The 17,626-nt window shown below is 44.1% G+C and overlaps 5 protein-coding genes and 2 non-coding genes across 10 annotated transcripts; 4 read left to right on the top strand and 3 right to left on the bottom strand.

Annotated features, from left to right (window-relative positions):
* Positions 1-14: 14 nt before the first annotated feature.
* LOC27206826 (peptide chain release factor 1-like, mitochondrial) lies at positions 15-1,399 on the bottom strand. Its single transcript, XM_016182619.3, has one exon. The coding sequence runs from the start codon at positions 1,294-1,296 to the stop codon at positions 118-120; it is 1,179 nt and encodes a 392-aa protein (XP_016024857.1). The 5' UTR covers positions 1,297-1,399; the 3' UTR covers positions 15-117.
* A 59-nt stretch (positions 1,400-1,458) lies between these two features.
* LOC27206199 (actin-binding protein IPP) lies at positions 1,459-5,482 on the top strand. Its single transcript, XM_016168994.3, has 5 exons — positions 1,459-2,359; positions 2,419-2,610; positions 2,868-3,712; positions 3,772-4,027; positions 4,094-5,482. The coding sequence occupies exons 1-5, from the start codon at positions 1,907-1,909 to the stop codon at positions 4,226-4,228; spliced, it is 1,881 nt and encodes a 626-aa protein (XP_016024850.1). The 5' UTR covers positions 1,459-1,906; the 3' UTR covers positions 4,229-5,482.
* On the bottom strand, positions 5,311-5,506 carry LOC120284284. The gene has a single exon (XR_005543518.1). It is a non-coding gene; the product is annotated as a U2 spliceosomal RNA (small nuclear RNA).
* Positions 5,507-6,127: 621 nt separating this feature from the next.
* On the top strand, positions 6,128-9,349 carry LOC27207931 (leucine-rich repeat-containing protein 24). The gene is made up of 3 exons (XM_016183561.3): positions 6,128-6,259; positions 6,549-8,359; positions 8,421-9,349. The coding sequence occupies exons 2-3, from the start codon at positions 6,703-6,705 to the stop codon at positions 8,717-8,719; spliced, it is 1,956 nt and encodes a 651-aa protein (XP_016024856.1). The 5' UTR covers positions 6,128-6,259; positions 6,549-6,702; the 3' UTR covers positions 8,720-9,349.
* Positions 9,159-9,354, top strand: LOC120284283. The gene has a single exon (XR_005543517.1). It is a non-coding gene; the product is annotated as a U2 spliceosomal RNA (small nuclear RNA).
* Positions 9,355-9,453: 99 nt separating this feature from the next.
* LOC6732166 lies at positions 9,454-10,978 on the top strand. The gene has a single exon (XM_002079262.4). It carries the CDS (start codon positions 9,465-9,467, stop codon positions 10,395-10,397), a length of 933 nt encoding a protein of 310 aa, XP_002079298.1. The 5' UTR covers positions 9,454-9,464; the 3' UTR covers positions 10,398-10,978.
* Positions 10,622-17,464, bottom strand: LOC6732165 (ethanolamine-phosphate cytidylyltransferase). 4 transcript variants are annotated; one of them, XM_016180077.3, is made up of 7 exons: positions 16,959-17,464; positions 12,906-13,156; positions 12,778-12,844; positions 12,481-12,593; positions 11,638-11,801; positions 11,392-11,577; positions 10,622-11,331 (listed from the first exon to the last, which is right to left on the bottom strand). In XM_016180077.3, exons 1-7 carry the CDS (start codon positions 17,039-17,041, stop codon positions 11,014-11,016), a joined length of 1,182 nt encoding a protein of 393 aa, XP_016024853.1. In that variant the 5' UTR covers positions 17,042-17,464; the 3' UTR covers positions 10,622-11,013. The 4 variants fall into 4 exon arrangements, with proteins under 4 accessions (XP_016024853.1, XP_044779831.1, XP_002079297.1 ...); XM_044923896.1 differs by having other exon boundaries at positions 11,638-11,738; XM_002079261.4 differs by having other exon boundaries at positions 11,638-11,765; positions 16,959-17,463.
* Between the last annotated feature and the right edge of the window lie 162 nt (positions 17,465-17,626).

Below are 17,626 nucleotides of genomic sequence, written 5' to 3'. Positions count from 1 at the left end.
TTGAAGGGAATTCATAATTCTTGAGACAAAGTTTTATTTTATTATCACTTCAGCTGCGGAAGCACAATTATCTTCTAAAACATAGGCGTATAAATGTAGTAACAAACGAAAGTAGCTCTAGTTTTTCTCAATAGCTTCCTTTGGTGGCTCCCACGCATCCAAGAGCTCCTTTAGTCGTTCCCTTCGATGTTCTAGTTGCAACTTCTCTATGAGTCCACTCAGTTGATCGCCGCCCTTGAGAAAACCATCGAGGTTGTGCAGCGTACCGCCCTGAATTCGATGATCCGTGATGCGATCTTGGACGAAATTGTAGGTACGGATCTTCTCATTGCGATTGAGACTACCCTGTTGCGCCTTCTTGGTGGCCATCTTGCTAGCCTCGACGCTCTCCAACTGCTGTTGCACAAGTCGCGACCGTAAACGCTTCATCGCTAGCTCACGGTTCTTGAGCTGGGAGCGTTCCGATTGCGCCTCCACTGCCAGACCCGTGGGTAGATGGACAATTCGCACAGCCGAGTCGGTGGTGTTAACATGCTGGCCACCAGCTCCACTCGCTCGCTTTGTCTCGATCTTCAGATCCTTCTCAGCGATGTGCACTTGGATGTCGGCGGGTCGAGGAATCACGGTTATCGAGGCGGTGCTGGTGTGCATGCGTCCAGACTTTTCAGTAGTCGGCACCCGCTGTACCCGGTGAACTCCAGCTTCGTAGCGCAACCAGCGGAAGGCATCCTCGCCGCTCACCATCAGACTGGCGTGCCGCAGACCCCCGATGTCGGTGCTCTCGCTGGCAAACTCCTCCCACTCCCAGCCCATGTGGTCGAAGTAGCCGGTGTACATCTCGTACAGTTCTTGGGCGAATAGCATTGCCTCCTGGCCACCGGCGCCGGCATTGAGGCCGAAGATCAGAGCCGGATACTCCTCATCGTCAGAGAGCGTTAGAAGCTCCTGCAGTAAGGTTTGATCCTGCTTGCCCAGTAGATCCACATAGACTTCGTTCTCCTCGCGCATCAGCTCACGCATATCCTCGTCCTTCTCCGCTTCCATGTCCTTGGCACTGGTGATGTGCCGTTCCAGTACGCGTCGCTGCTCCAGGGCACTGACCACGCCCTCCAGCTGGGCGAGACGGGCGTAGGATTTGCTGTTTCCGGCGGCGTTGACTCGCACGGCGTAGTATTCCTGGCGCAGGGACTCCAAATAAGCCTGAAGCCTCTCGTTCTGAATGTTCAGCGGATCTGTGCTGGCCAAGCGCCGTGCCAGGTATCCCAGGCGGAGGTTTAGTAGTTTTCGTGACATCATTTTGTCAGCTTTTCATTGAAAATTGATTGAAAATAACATACAAATAATTAAATAACAACAAGAGGTGGACCAAAGATGATAGCAGCGATTACTATCGATAGGTGCTGGATATATTTAGTAGTTAGTATATGATTTAACTTATCGATAGGCAAGCGTGATGCAACTGCTATCAACATCGATAGACCCCCAAAAACATCGATTCCAGTTCCAGCTACATACAAAAGTGCATTGAAAAGTCAAAGAAATATGCCAGTTTGTAAATATTAAAATCTCTATTTCATCTTAATGGGGAAATAGCTGTCTTAGTGGCGGACTTCGGTTGTTTTAATGTGTGATATGCTAACCTTTTGCCTGCAGTCGTTCGTATTGCGTGTGTGGGTGTGTGTGTGTGCTCGCCTTTTGATTGGAGAAAAATGAACGGACTGCGACAACAACAACAGCAGCAGCAACAACAACGGGTGAAGTGAGCGCAGAGTGCAGCAATTAAGTTTAATTAAGCCAAACAATTGAATGCGAAGAGTCTGAGCTGTGCTGTCGCCCGAAAAGTGCATTTATTAAGGCGATATCCGATTCAAGATCGCCGGAAAGTAAAAACCCAACAGTTGACGAAATGCCACCGTTGAAAACATACCAGATACACGAATACAATGGCAATACCAGTCCGAATGCGAATGCCAATCAGAACGCCAATCAGAATCCCACCGGCGGCGGCGACGGTGACTTCTTTGGCCAAAATCTGGGATCTGGGGCCACAGCAGCCAGCCATCGCACAAACCTGCCCTCCTACTGCAACGCCCAGTATCCGTTCAAGGTGCTCTCCAATCTCAACCAACTGCGCGAGCAGTCCCGCTTCTGCGACGTGGAGATTATCGCCGGAATGGCTACATTGAGTGCCCACCGGGCTGTCCTGAGTGCAGCCAGTGCCTACTTCGAGGCCATGTTTCGACCCGAGCTCGGGTTAAATGAGGTCAAGCAAAAATCCGTGGTGCTGCACACAATTGACGGCGATATCCTGCACATCCTGCTTGACTTCATCTATACGGGTCGCTGCGAAATCACCCAGGTGAGTCAAGCCCTTGGTCGCTTGGTCCACGAATCCTAATCCCTTCTTCGATCTTACAGTCCAATGTCCAGGAGCTGTTGGCCGCCGCCGATATGCTGCAGCTGAACGAGGTGGTCGACGGGTGCTGCGAGTTCCTCTGCCGCGAGCTGCACGCCTCCAATGCCCTGGGCATTTTACGCTTCGCCGAGGCCCACAACTGCGAGTCGTTGGCCAAGAGTGCACTGAACTTTGTCCACGCCAATTTCCCAGCGGTAAGTTGGAGGCACTTGAAAGGCTTGATTTGTAGGTGTAACGCCCAAACGAAAAGTGGGTCATTGAATCAGTCTACCAGGGTTCTATTTTTATTGGAACCGAAAATATTCAAAGAGATAAACGATAAAAATATTCAAATAATAATATTTAAAGTTATTCCCATTTCTGCCTTGAAACGTTAAATTTGAGCACTTGGCAAAAATGTACCTATTATATATACTATATTAACTGATTGGTCCTTTCTTTCTTCGTTCAGATAACGCTTGAAGATGAGTTCCTAGAAACGCCACAGACCCTACTCTCGCAGCTACTGAACTCGGAGCTGCTGCGTGTGGACTCCGAGTCGCAGGTGTTCCAGGCAGCGCTCCGTTGGATTAAGCACGACGTGACGCAGCGCCGCTGCTACGTCTTCGATGTTCTGTCCCACGTGCGCATGGCGCTTGTTCCGGTGAAGGTGATCGACAAGGCTCTGAAGGACGACTGTCGCGACATGTCCGTGAAGATAGCCCTGCGTTCCATTTGCCGGGACATTGCGTCCAAGCGCGGACAATTGGTGCCGCTGCGGGTCTGTCCCCGTCAGCTGGCCAAGAAGAATATATATATCATTGGTGGATCTCATCGGGATACGCCGCGAACATGGAACTCGGCCGACTGCATCTTCGAGACGGTGGCGAAATTCGATATATTCCGGCGCGAGTGGACGGAAACGGCGCCTATGGAGGTGGGACGCATCCTGCCAGGTGTATCAGCATTGAATGGCAAGATCTATGTGGTAGGAGGAGAGCGCGGTTCACAGATTCTGGCCAATGGCGAGGTCTATGATCCACAGAACGATGTTTGGCAACCGATTGCCCCGATGATTGTGCCGCGCTGCGAGTTCGGTCTTTGCACCATGGGCGGAAATCTGTTTGCCGTAGGCGGTTGGATAGGCGACGACATCGGCGGCTCCATGGAGTGCTATGATCCGGAGCAGGATCTCTGGAAATTAATGGGCAGCATGCCGCAGCCCAGATTCAGCATGGGTGTGGTCAGTTTTGAGGGTCTCATTTACATTGTGGGTGGCTGCACAACTACAACACGTCATCTGCCGGATTTAATTAGGTATTTGACCAAAAATATATATTTTCGTGGTTATATATTTTTATAAAAATCCATTGCAGCTTCAATCCAGTTACAAAAGAGTGGAACGAGCTGGCCCGCATGCAAACAGCTCGCTGTCAAATGGGTGTGGCCGTTCTGGATCGGTACTTGTATGTGGTTGGAGGCAGTAGCATCAGCCAGGACATTCTCAGCTCCGTGGAACGCTACAGCTTCGACGAGGACAAGTGGACTACAGTGTGTGCACTAAACGTGCCCAGAGCCATTCCTGCCGTGGCCGCCGCCGATGGCCTACTCTACGTAGCTGGCGGTGATCAGGTAACAGTGTATTTCCATTTATTTAATTCATAATTTAATCATTATTTTTGTATGCTTCTCTTGCAGCCCTGTGAGGTGAACTTCTACCGAGCCCAAGTGACTATCAATGCTGTCGAATGTTATGATCCGCTTTCGGACACCTGGAAGAATTGTCCCGATCTACCAGTTAGCCGTTCGGAGGCCGGAGCAGTGGTTGTTTAGGACCTCGGACTGGTTCGCGAGGGTCAAACACAAAATCTGTCGTCGTTTTAAGAAAACCACACACGAAAAACACTCTCTAACTGTAGCTCTTTGACATTGTATACGTTACACACATCACAAGTCTCTTCCCTTTTTTCCATTCAATTGAACGTAGTGGTCACTCGCCAAAGATATGTAAGCGCGTTGTTATGGTATGGTTGATGTTGTATGTGGGAGCATAGCGCAGCTATTCACCAGTTAGTACACATGCTAATAGTTAGCCACGATGGAAGCAGCCAGCCTCAGATTGTTCCGTAGTTGGAGTTGTCCTTTATAAAAGCGAAACCAAACACCGAAAAAAAAAGAAACCAAAGCATTCACTTTGAAAACGACAAATTTAACGTATCGTAATTGCTGAACATTATTTGAATCAATTATTTGTTTGTTTTCAAATGTATTATCTACTTTTATTGCTGAATGCTGACCAGAGTGTTAGGAACAATGTTTGAGGCGCCCTTGAAAAGAGCGAAATCTCCACTGAACTTTGTATTAGTATAGTCATTAGGGACGTTTCCTTATCTGCATGTTAATTCGACTAATTCCATCCCAACAGTATTCTACTTCTAATGCTCGAATATTTATACGAATGAAATCCTTTAAAATGTGTCAGTGATAATTTTTTTTTAAATGTCTATTATAAATTAATATTATGTTTATCAAAATCTAAAGTATCGTAACCAATTTTTCAATACTTTAATTAAAATAACATACCGATAAGAAAAAGTCCCTAACTGTACCAAAACAAATTAATACAAACAATCAAAGATGCGAACTGTATTCATAATAGGTGTATTATCGAAATAAATATACGAATTATTAACTAACAATTAAAAAAGTCTTATTTCCATCGGGGTAACTTTAATGTTGATTAAAGAAAAGATCTTGTTATTTTCGAAATTTTTATGACATTCAGTCAAAAAGCCGGAAATAATACCAAATATTAAATAATGTCGGTCTAAGTTAAATTTTTATTAACTTGCTTATAATGAAACTCAGTTTAGCTCTTTATCACAACTTATTTTAGATTGGTTTTATATTTATTATTCAGTTGGGCCGAAATCCCGGCGGTACTGCAATACCGGGCCAACCCGCGACAGAGGTGGAGCAAGCTCCTAGCACTCCGTCTGATTCCAAAAATCAGTTTAACATTTGTTGTCCTCCAATGGAGGAACTATCAGATGTTAAGCTGATAAGAACAGATACTACACTTTGATCTTAGCCATAAGGCCGAGAAGCGATAACTTGAAACGGAAAACGAACAGGGTCTCCATGAGCAAACGGCCAGAAACAGTTGGGAATTATAAGTGTGCGCAGACGAAAACTGACTCAACGCAGCTGTTGTTCAGTATGAATAGCCTGCTTTTAGGGGTAGATGATGTTTTTGTCTGCGGAGCAAATAAAAATGAATCTTTTTACTTTGTAACGGACAATCTTAAAAACATTTCGCCCAAATAAAATATTTATTTTAAGACTTATACATAAATCTTAAACTTATGTGTACATAACCATTTTAAACTGACAAGAGGTACGTATTATTGACTAACATATATTGTTTGACAAATATAAATATTTTATGCGACATTAAAACCGCCATATTATATGGATAATATCATATATTTGTTTAAATTATTGATCTTATTCTTATGAGTAGCTTTCGAAAAATGAATTTAAAAAGGTTATGTTGGATAAATCAGATGTGTAACAAAGAAATACAAATAATTGAATGTTACTAATAGTTCAAAACCAGTAACATTTAATTTAAATATAATATTCGTTAAAACAACAAAATACCAATGTTAATTTACATAAAAGAAAAGGAAAGCTGAAAATCTACTTGACATGCGCCGAAATACTGTTAACACTCTGGTAAGCGGGGCAGTACCAAAATAGAAAAACAGTTGATGGATATACGCCGAGGTCTCTGGAAGAACATTTTCGAAACGAGCTTAAGGCGTGGCGCGATAGTAAATTTATATTGTTTTTCTAAATCTGGTAAGCCAACAAAGTGCAGCGTTTTCCCACGGCCAGTGTCAGCAATTTTCCAATGTTTATATGCCGTACTGTTAAAGGGAAAATGGGAAAAGTGGCCTTGAAGGTGCAGTTCCCTTGAGGCAGGTGTAATTGGCGCTTTGGGAATATCTTGTCAGCCTATACATATATCATCGAAGATAAAGGCAATTTAAAATATATACCTGTGTATAAGTTAAAGGCGGAATAAGTTTAAAACCTTACATTTAAATAAGAATAAACTTATGAAATACCCTTTCTTTCTACTTTACAGCATGGCTTTCAGGATTATAATGCATGGCGAACAACGATTTAATGACGGACACTGGACATGAGCGAAAATTAAGCAAAACCAATCAAATGTGCATCAAACAATAACCCAGACTAACTGGGATGTGCTAGACCTTCCGTTCCTTAGAGAAATCTCAATGGCCATCAAGCTTAGCTTCGATCCATGTAGTACTTCCTTAAAGCACCTGTCGCTATTCCTACTTAAGATATACTGCTTGGCGCTCGTACTCCAAAGTGCCAGTGCCGATTGGCTAATGGACTGTGGAAACTGTCACTGCAAATGGAACTCTGGCAAGAAGACGGCCGACTGTCGCAATTTGAGCCTAAGTGGAGTGCCGGAGTACCTCAGTCCGGAGGTTCAAGTGCTGGACTTGTCACACAATCATATATTCTACCTGGAGGAGAACGCATTCCTGACCACCCACTTGCAAAATCTCCAAAAGTTACTCATCCGAAATGGCACGCTGAAACACCTGAACCAGCGGAGTTTCACCCAACTGCAGATCCTAATAGAGCTCGACTTGTCCAATAATCTACTTATGGACCTGCTACCCAATGTGTTCGACTGTCTTTCGAAAGTACGGGCGATATTGCTGAATGGCAACCTGTTGCAAGCACTTCGCCATGGAGTCTTTCGTAATCTCAAGTATCTGCACAAGATCGAACTTAAGCGCAATCGCTTGGTTAGCATCGATGTCCAGGCCTTTGTGGGAGTACCACTCCTCTCGCAGATCTATCTGGACAACAATGAGCTGACCAAACTGAGGGTGGAGAGTTTCCAGGACTTGACTAAGCTCACAGCATTGTCGCTGGTCGAGAATCCTTGGAACTGCACCTGCGATCTTCAGATGTTCCGTGACTTTGTCATAGGCATGAACCTGTACACCCCGCCCACATCCTGCCATTATCCTTTGCAGTTACGTGGTCGTCTGTGGATCGAGGATCAGCCAGAGGCGTTTGCCTGCAAGCCAAAGATAGTGTATCCAACACTCAGTACTTCCATCAACACTTCCAAGGAGAACGTAACGCTTATATGTCGCGTCCACGGATCTCCCAATACGGTTATTGCCTGGGATTACACCAATCAAGTATACGAAAGCCGCTCCAAGCCGGTGAAAAGTCTGCAAAAGCAACGTGTTTACATAGAACTATTGCGGGAGGATGAATCAAAGGTTCGGAAATTCGGACATGATGTTTTTGTGTCGCGTCTTACGATTGTTAATGCCCGGAAGAGCGATGAGGGCGTCTATACCTGCCTGGCGGAGAATCCCGGTGGCAAGGATTCGGTGCACATAAGTGTGGTGGTGCAAAAGGATATGCAAAGGATTTCCCTCATGGACAGCAACTTTTTTGCAATAGTCTGCCTTATAGCCATGGGTTTTCTCAGCATGTCGATACTATTTTCGTTGGTAACATGCCTGATTTTCAAGAGATTCAAGCAGTTCCATCCCGGCCAGCACACTTATTTGCAACCCACTAGTTTTCCCGTTCAATCACCTGGTAGTGAAGATGCTACCGCAATCAGCGCCCTAAGTTCTGGAGTTATAAGGGAAAGCAAGATAGTACTGGATCCATTAAGTGCGACCAGTGAACCATCAAATAAAAATTACACTTTATTTAAAACATCCAATTCGAATGGCAGTGAAATGTATCCAAGCGAGTATATGCCCACGAGAAATTATGAAGACGTGAGATTAAACAACAAAAATTATATAGAAGATCTAGACAATCAGGCGGAATCCACTTCATCGCGGAATCGGGAGCTCCAGGAAAAAGATGAGCTCAAACAGAAAGGCAATAAAATGCAAAATACCAGTGTTTAAATTTTAACCCATTCTTGTTTTTCACTACTTAGATGAGCTCGATAGGGATTCCCGGCAGAGTTCCTCCCAATCAACAGGCTGCTCAAAAAAGATGGGGCAAATCGATGAACTCCAACCGGACCTTTTGCCTTCCACTGAACCCACTGCCTTAAAAAATATGAATGAACCTTTCGATCCACCAGCGAAAAAAGGAGAAGTTAATCCCCGAAGCAAGTACAATACCAATGTGCAAAAGTACCTAAAGGAGAAGTACGGCAGTGTTAGAATAAAGAATATCAGTACTAATATTAGTACTAAAGATCCCATTAGTGGTGCTGATATCTCAAAATAATATATTCATGTTTATAATATGGCATTTCCCAACACATCAGCCTGCGAAACCACCGTAATCCCCATGCCATTGAAATTTTAGTCTGTCCCAGGATTTCGATTCGTATCCAGCCCTACCTCTCTAAGACCTCCAGGAGATAGACGGACAAAGGAGATCCAGTCAAGAAGAAATGTACCTCGCCTTATTTCTGGTAGTAAATTATGTATTTTAAAACGTTACTAATATAAGAACATTTATTTACACAGTTCTAAGTGTTTTAACCCACGCACTTTAAGTGAAAGGAATGTAATAATAAAGTTTTAAGTGATGCCTTTACCTTTACCTGACCTTTATATTATCCCTGACCTACCCCGAATTCATTCTCAGATGTGTGCCTATAATTCCCAACTGGTTCTGGCTGTTCGCTCACCGAGACCCTGTTCGTTTTCAGTTTCAAGTTATCGCTTCTCGGCCTTATGGCTAAGATCAAAGTGTAGTATCTGTTCTTATCAGCTTAACATCTGATAGTTCCTCCATTGGAGGACAACAAATGTTAAACTGATTTTTGGAATCAGACGGAGTGCTAGGAGCTTGCTCCACCTCTGTCGCGGGTTGGCCCGGTATTGCAGTACCGCCGGGATTTCGGCCCAACTGAATAATAAATATTTAACTAATGTAAAGTCAAAAGATTTATTTGTCAATAGAGTAGAATTTCTGTCTAGCTTCTTATCAAAATTATGTCGTTTTGTTAAGCCTGATAGCCAAAATGACTGCGCCGTCCACCTCGCGTGCCCACCCGGCCACTGATTCCGGCAAGGCTCAATCTCCCGTCCTTGGATTAAGCCGGAATCGAAAGCGTCAGGAGAGACGAAAGCAGCGCCTGCAGGAAATGCAAGATTTGCTGTACACCAAGCACTTCTCCAACTACAGACTGCCGGCGTCGGTGGCCGCGCCAACTCCCGAGGATGAGCTGCTCCAACTGCAGAATTTCCATTCGCTGACCGAGCAGCCGTCCAGCAGCAGGAAAAGCGCACTGCCAGTGAACACATCTAGCGATTCGCCGTGGAGCCGACTGCGCCTGGTGGCATGCCCATGTCACGGATGCCTCTGCTCGGTTGAGCCCAGCGCTCTGTTGGGTCACTATTTGAGTGACCATCTGCCGGGAATGGGGGTGCCGTTCTACGAACTGGAAATGGGCAAGCGAGTGTCATTAACGTGTCATATTAGCAGCCTGGAAAAAGATGTCAACTCCCTGCTGGGGGTCTATGGCTATCGGCGCACCGGCCTCAATCCTCTGAAATGCCACCGAAACACCCATCTGCCGGTGGAGTACCGCCGCTTCTCGCAGCATAGCGCCCTCATGATCTTCGCCTGCCGCACCATGCACTCGGTGCTGTGGGAAAGGAAGCGTGTCAAGCACGAAGTCCTGGCCATCTGGGTGGCTACTCCGTTGCAAGGCGTGGCCATCACTCTGCGCCTGCTGGTCCAACCGGCCAACCTGCCACGTTACTACGCCAGGCAGATAAAAGCGCGTCCAATGCTGCCACTGTCGTCGAACCAAACCTGCAGTGAGTTCATCAAGACCGACAGCAACGTGATCCTCATCAGCTTAGATGACCTTAAGGCACTAATGGACTTGGATGTTTGGCAGCAATCGCTAACCGTCGAACTGAAAGTGATTAGCGAGGCAAGAATATAAAACTTCCAGTTTTTTTTTTTTTGGAATTCGCAATATTTTTGGCCATGTATTTAAGTCTAAGATTAAACAAGAAAACATAAAACTTGAACTTGCACTTAGTATATGCATTAATAAATTAGTACAAAGTATCAGAGATTACATTTGATAAAAGCAGCTACTTCCTGATCCAGGCATCCTACTTGCGTTACACTGCTGAATATATATACATACAAGGCGTACAAGGCTTTTCAATTTGGATAACATGTCACAGTTTATCATTGTTATTCGTACAATTGTGCTGTTCCTCACACTTACAGCATACTAAGGGGAATTTACAAATTTTGAGCTTACATACATAAAATTTAGATTTTAAATATATAATTATGTGTATAACCTTATATCATTAAGGCTTTCTAAGTGGCGCGCATGTGCAGATATTCTAAAATTGTACTAGAGAGAGCGGTGCGCTGAATCCTCAGGCAGCGTCGCTTCGCTTTTAACGCAACAAGAAATATAAGCGCCATCTTATCGGGGGACGACAAACTAAACAAGACAAACTAAACAAAACAAACTAAAAGAACGCAACTAGAAAATAAAAAACATTCGTCTAGTGTGAGAGGTCGGAATCTGGTTCCGGCTAGCCGGCCTTTTGGGTCTGTTTTTGGCGTTGAAGTGCCTCAAAGGCTTCGATTTCCTTCTTCTCTTTGGCCTGATTGCGACGCTCATATTCCAGTCGGTGCGAGATGATGCGCTCCACGATGCGCTCCGTGGTCATCTCGTTGCCGGAATCGATCAGCTCAAAGATAGCTCGCGTCTTGGGAACGGCATACGGATCGATCTTGCCATTCTCCAGCGCAATGGGCGTGCGTCCATGGCAGACAACATCGATTTTGAAGTGCTCAAGCAGCTCTTCGGTGACGCAGTAGGGAGCTCCAATTACTACCTCATTGACAAACTGGGGGAAAAGACAAGTGTTTATGAGATATTACTTTAAAAATACCGATTGCAATCCTACCTTGCAGGCCAAAACACTGAGCACGCGCTCGTGCAGATTCATAATGGGATAGTTGCTGCCCTTGTAGGAGTTCACCACTGGATCTGTGTGCAGGCCAACGATCAGGTAGTCACCCAGTTTCTTAGCCTTTTCCAGAAAGTCCAGGTGACCCACATGGAAGAGATCGAAGGCGCCAGCCACATAAACCTGGAAATAACGGCCATTATGAATTATTTATAATTTATATATAATGAGGGCTAAACTTACAATCTTATCGCCGGGATTCGGTGACTTGCCATCACTGAACTGTATGATCTTTTGGGTAGTCGGCAGGAACTGACTACAACCGGTCCACGGACTTTTGGCTGCTGAATCTTGACCCATGTTCGAAGAACCTGGATGGGATTTTATTTGGCGTTTTAAAATTGACACTATTTTTTTTTTATTTGTTAATAATTGTATTGTAAAGCAACGCAGACAAATGAGCAATAGTGTGTATTTAAGATCGAAAATTTACGTTTAGGATTTGATTTCGATTTGGATTCGGATTTGGATATTTTGATTGCAGGTTGGTCATTGGGTTCGGCATTTGGATTCATTTCGCGGGCGCGCACACGCACAAAACATTTGGCATATTGAGGTTTTAGCATAGTTTTCATAGGTTTCATACATTATATTATATTTTGGTAAGTGGTAAACAGTGCGTACATAGAAATAAAAAGAAGAGAAATAGTAAAGTTGTAGAGAGCAACATAAACCAAGGAGTTATTTGCGTTCAACAATGGCAAATTAAAAGTTGAACTCGTTAAGAAGAGTCTATTAGGGAAAATGCATAAACTAATCGTGCGTAGCCCATGTATAAACTGAATATATCTGTATAATATTGTTCATACTCGTAACTGATTGATCGACTTTGATTTATGCACAGCATGCAAGAGCAATAAACAAGTTCGACAGAAGGAAATAAAAGACAAAGAGAGTGCAAACAAAAAGTTGTCTTAAAATTAAAGTTAGTAATGGTTAAAAAACAATGAATTTGGCGCTGTGATTTAGGGACATTAAAATGAAAATTGAATGTGCCAGAAAAGCCTTGGGACAAGCTAAAGCTACCTTCTTTCTCGATATCATATTCGGCGGATCCCTGACGGAAGTGGTTGCGTGTCAGGAGCAACATGCGGCCCACAAGGTCAGTGGTCGAGACTCCAGCTGTGCGTTTTACTTCCCTGCGGATTGCATAAGAAAATTTAAGGTCAGTAATTGGAAAAAATTAAGTACGTGCGTTACAAGACATCTGGCAGCTCATTAAAGGTCAAGGTAAAGTGTAAAAAAGTCTGACGTGGATTTAAAATTGCATTCCCTTTTCAATAAACTGCCACATGTCTGAAAAATATATCTTTTCAAACTCACTTGTAGCGATTGGCTGATTTGACCAAATGATATGTGTCCACTCCTTCGGCTGTCATGGTAATGTCATCTGCAAACAAATACACTCGATTGAGTTACATCCAGATATTTGCATTATTTTTGGTACCCACCTCCATGCACACAGAAATCACAGTTGTTCTGGTCGAGCACCTTCAGTGTGGTCACATACGGAGCACCGAGCACCACCTCATCCACCCATTTGATGCCCTTGACCATCTTGACGCGCTCCTCCTCGGTGAAGACCGGTGGTCCCTTGTGTTTGGTGATCTCCTCGTCGGTGTGAATGCCCACAATTACCTTATCGCCAAGAGCTTTGGCTTGTCGCAGGGAATTGGCATGCCCGAAGTGCACCATATCATAGCTGTTGAGGATGGGAGGAAGATAGATATGTCAGTACAAGCATAGATACACGGCTATTTTTTTTTATCAAACGCGTGCCAGTGAACAAGTGAACAAACTTCATTTGTTACCCTTATCGAGACAAGACCTCGTTAATTACCACCGGAAATGTTGTCTTCCATTCGTGGAAGTTTCACAAATTCTGAGATAACTGAGACTGCAACGGTTGCCGGGAGACCTTGTCGATTATCTAATGGAAACGATCTTGGCTCTGCCAATATGACTCAGAAAATGGCATATATTTCATAAATTTAGCAATTTTTCAAGCTCGCAAGATAAGCCGTGTTTAACTTCGAGACAAAAAGAAAAACAATTATCGCTTGGAATGTGCATACATACTATGTATAATGAACCACTTGTCTTGGCGCTCAGCTGGAATCCTGGTTATTTAGTTAATGGTGGAAGCTAGGTTAAAATCCCGTCGACGCAGTACTGCTAATGACCCAGACGACAAAGCAATAAAGTGGTTCCAGCAAGCCATTTACATAGTTTACATAAACCGCTGTCGAAGCGCGTCAAAGATGTCTGGTCGAGTGCTTTAATGACCAGTAGCTGACGGACTGACCACCGGTGACTGTAGACTATACAGAGGCGGTTTGTGTGCTCCACTTTTGCCCAGCATTGGTCAAGAGATTGATCTTTGGACTCGATCATCAGAGCGGGTATGCCAAAAATGCCGAGAGAGAGAGATGAAGCAACCGGAGGACAGGGGATATCAATGAAACCGCGCTTGCTGCTCGTTGTTTTGCAATTCTAATTGCAATTATGAACGCTGCTGCGTCAGCTTTTCAGTGGCCACATATACGCAAACATCGCCATTCAGCTTGTTTACATTCTCCGGCGATTCTAGGCATTATGGTTATAGGCACACGTGCCCTGGCCTGGTTTTTGTTTGGCTTGGGAAAGCGATAATAGCATCCGGGGGACGTGAGGCGTTGCACAAATTGCACTTAACACCAATTATGAAGGTATTTATTTTTTCCACCATAAGTAAATTGTAATTGTAAGTATTTATACAACAATTTAATTAAAACCTGCCCTTTTGGGGGCTTCTTGGGAAATGATTCACCCAGCGGGCTTTGTGTAAACATTTTTTAACATATGATGCAAAAGGTAATCACTTAACTAAATTGCGTATGATAAGAAACAATAGCGTCACCATTATCACACGCCCGCCGTTTCTTCGGTAATCGATTGTGGGGGAGTTCATTTGAAATAGATAGACGGAAAGTATTTTAAGTACTGTTTCCATTGAAGATTAGAGAATTCCCAAGAATATAGTTATACTCAAGACAAACTGGATCTTAAACTGATATGAAATTTAAATGAAATGCAATCCCCCTGTTATGCAAACCTAAAAATAAAAGATGCATTATGCCAGCTATTCCCTTGATTTGTCCAGATAGTAACAAATTGCGGAGAGATGACCACAAAGCAGCTAGTAAAAACGTGGGCCATTCATTAATCGAAGCGAAACCTTTGCTCCCGGAGATTTTTTTGCAGCGCACCAAGAAATCTGTGCCGAACATACTATACCCATATTAGCATTGTTGTACTCTATATGTGGAACAGACCCAGGGGCCGCTTAATCAATTGAGTGAGCTAAAAGCGGCGACAACACCAGCGACAGCAACGCCGACGCCCGTTTGCTGATTAAAAAATATCACGCGATTCTCCGTAGAATTTGTGCTCTGTCGTCCGGACCCCAGAGCCTAGTAAAGTGGATTGACTTGGTGGGGTAAAGTATGCCATATAGACCCTATGGTACAACACACATGTACATATATGCCGACTTAAGGCCCCGGACTCTCTTATTACGAGAGCTTCCCATTCATTTGTTATTTCCACTGGCAGAGGTTCATTGACTTGGGTGGAAAGGAGGAGACAAGCCGAGCACTTGTGCCTGCGTCAATGATCAATCTCAGCTGATTAGAATATTTTTGGGTCCAAGTGCCCCACATACATACGTGCTTTCCCCCATCTGCTGGGTTATTGGGCAGATTCCACGCAAATATGATGTTTATACTTGTTGTTCTTGCCCATGAGCAGCTGATGTGGAATTTCAGCGATTGGAGCACGACTACGTAGGTTAGTCTTATCAGACGCAGCTAGAGGACTTCCACACTGACCCGTGGACAATGGACATAAGGGAGCATAGATTGCCAAAAATTACCCGGAAATGCCAATGAGCATGATGTATTTGTTTTACGTTTAAAGCCATAAATTAGATGGCAATTGGATTCTAATAGCTTTGCGATATGAAGTATTCTATTCTATTCCCAGATTGAATAATAATGAACGGATATGTTTTAAAAAACCTCCTAAAATTAAGACAATCCCTTGCGATTATTCAGTTCAGGAGCAGCCCAGCGAAATGCCAATTAAATTGGGCACACAAAAGACCGCCAGACGATGACGACAGCATTGTGGGTCAATGGCGAGGCAATGGCAATGATGGTGGTGCAAAGCGGGTGTGGGGTCCATCGCCGAGGCGGAGGGCATGCGCATGCCAGAATCACGTGATGTTTGAGAACGGACGACCGGCGGGCAGCCACAGTCAACAAGGGCCACGTAAACGCAGCCCTCATCCGAAGATCTGAAGCCCCTTTCAAAAACAGAAAAGAGGAAGGAAAGGCTGTTCAAATACAGTGGGTTAGCCAGAGCATGTATGCCACATATGTATATACAGAGAATCGTACGATGATTGTATTTTTGTTTGTTGGGCGTGTGCCATTGTTTATACGGTGAGTAGAAATACAAGGAAATAAGAGAAAGAGCGAGGGCGTATATAAACAATGGGTAAATTTTTATTTTTACTTATAAATCGACGCCTGGCGGTAGCCGCAATTGAGGAAATTCCTGTCGTCCCCCAATGGAGCAGACAAACTTGTTATGGTAGGCCATCTATCTATCCATCCGTTCATATCGCAGTCTAACGCGTCATTACCGATAAAGATAAACCGGTTTCTGATGATGCATTGCACGGAATCAAATAATTATATATATGTATTTATATAGGGGAGCGCAATGCCTATAGAACCATTTGATGGTGCCCAAAAAAGTCAAAGTGCGTCAATAGTATCTATACTCGGATCTAAAATACATACATACATGCATTAGATGAACCGAACACCGGGTTTATCGCATATAACAAATAATTATTGTGCAAACTAACTTGGAATATAGCTAGTTAAGGCGCCATAATTTGAGAGTAGGGAAAATTTAAACATTTTCCCCAGTAATCTGTTTTAGAATAACCACTGTAAGCGTGCAATTAGCGTACCCCTTTATAAATAGATTGCATAGCGTATAAATATAAATATAATGCCAAATGGCCCGGTCAAGCGTGGAGAATATGGACATTTCGGATCCGAAAGACCTTGAACCTGAATTAAGTAGACATTTCAGCCGGACGACGGCAATGGGTGGCTATTGGAGCGGGCAGCGAGACGGCACAGTTCCACAAAGATTTGCTAATCAACTGAGGAACCCTGAACGCTTCTTAGCACGCCTGAAAATGGGGTTTAGTTTATCGTCGGCTGATTATGGGTATTGGTATTGGAAACCAAATCAGAATTGAAATTGTAGGGTACGGTTGGCCGTGGTGTGGCATGGAATCGTTGGCACCGACGTGGACTGGTTATGCTTTGACTCACTTTACCGTTAGCTCTGAGTAACGAGTGATGTGACGCAATGGGTTGCCTTAAGAACCGTTAGACATTGTGGGCCGATTTCCTGGAGGCCCCTAAATGTAGATGACTCACCATCCATCGCACCAGACGCGCACATCCTTCCGCTGCTTGTCCGAATACCCATTGCAGGCGCTAGTATCGCCATTTGCCTCCATCGTTGACTTATTGAATTTTCACAATTGATTTAATTTAGAATCCGGCTAACGGGCGAACATTAGATTCCGGAGAGTACGTATATTGTTTAGTATGTTTCTGTTTTCAGTGCTCGATTTGAATGCGGAAACTCGACGACAGCGACGTTCACGCTTCGAGAGCTATGAGTTATTTGTTCTGAGCTACGACGACGCCCGCTATATATCAATTCCCATTTCCCGACCGAGCTACTCAGTTCAGTTTTCGTTTCAGATTCGGAGCGGAACTGGACTCAGATTCTCAGACTTGCGTTATCAGCGCGCGGGCGCATGGGAACTTCTTTGGGGCGTAAGTGCGGTGTGTTTAGCTTGTGTTTTTTTTTTATATTCTTTCATTTCTTTTCTCACAATTTCGAGTACCGTGAGAGCAGAGTGGCCGCATCGGCGTTTGGGCAAATATGCCATCTGCAGGGTGCGATGAATACCAGCAAACGCGGATTTTGTAAACAGCAACAGCTGATCGAGATATATTGGGAATCACTTTAATCAGTTTATGTTACTAAGCTTAAACTTTTATATTAAGGAAGTAAAAATCTGTATTATAATACG

This window comes from Drosophila simulans, chromosome 2L (genome assembly GCF_016746395.2).
Source record: "Drosophila simulans strain w501 chromosome 2L, Prin_Dsim_3.1, whole genome shotgun sequence".
Lineage (NCBI taxonomy): Eukaryota > Metazoa > Arthropoda > Insecta > Diptera > Drosophilidae > Drosophila > Drosophila simulans.
The sequence above is the reverse complement of the archived record's forward strand: the minus strand, read 5'-3'. Positions and strand labels throughout refer to the sequence as shown.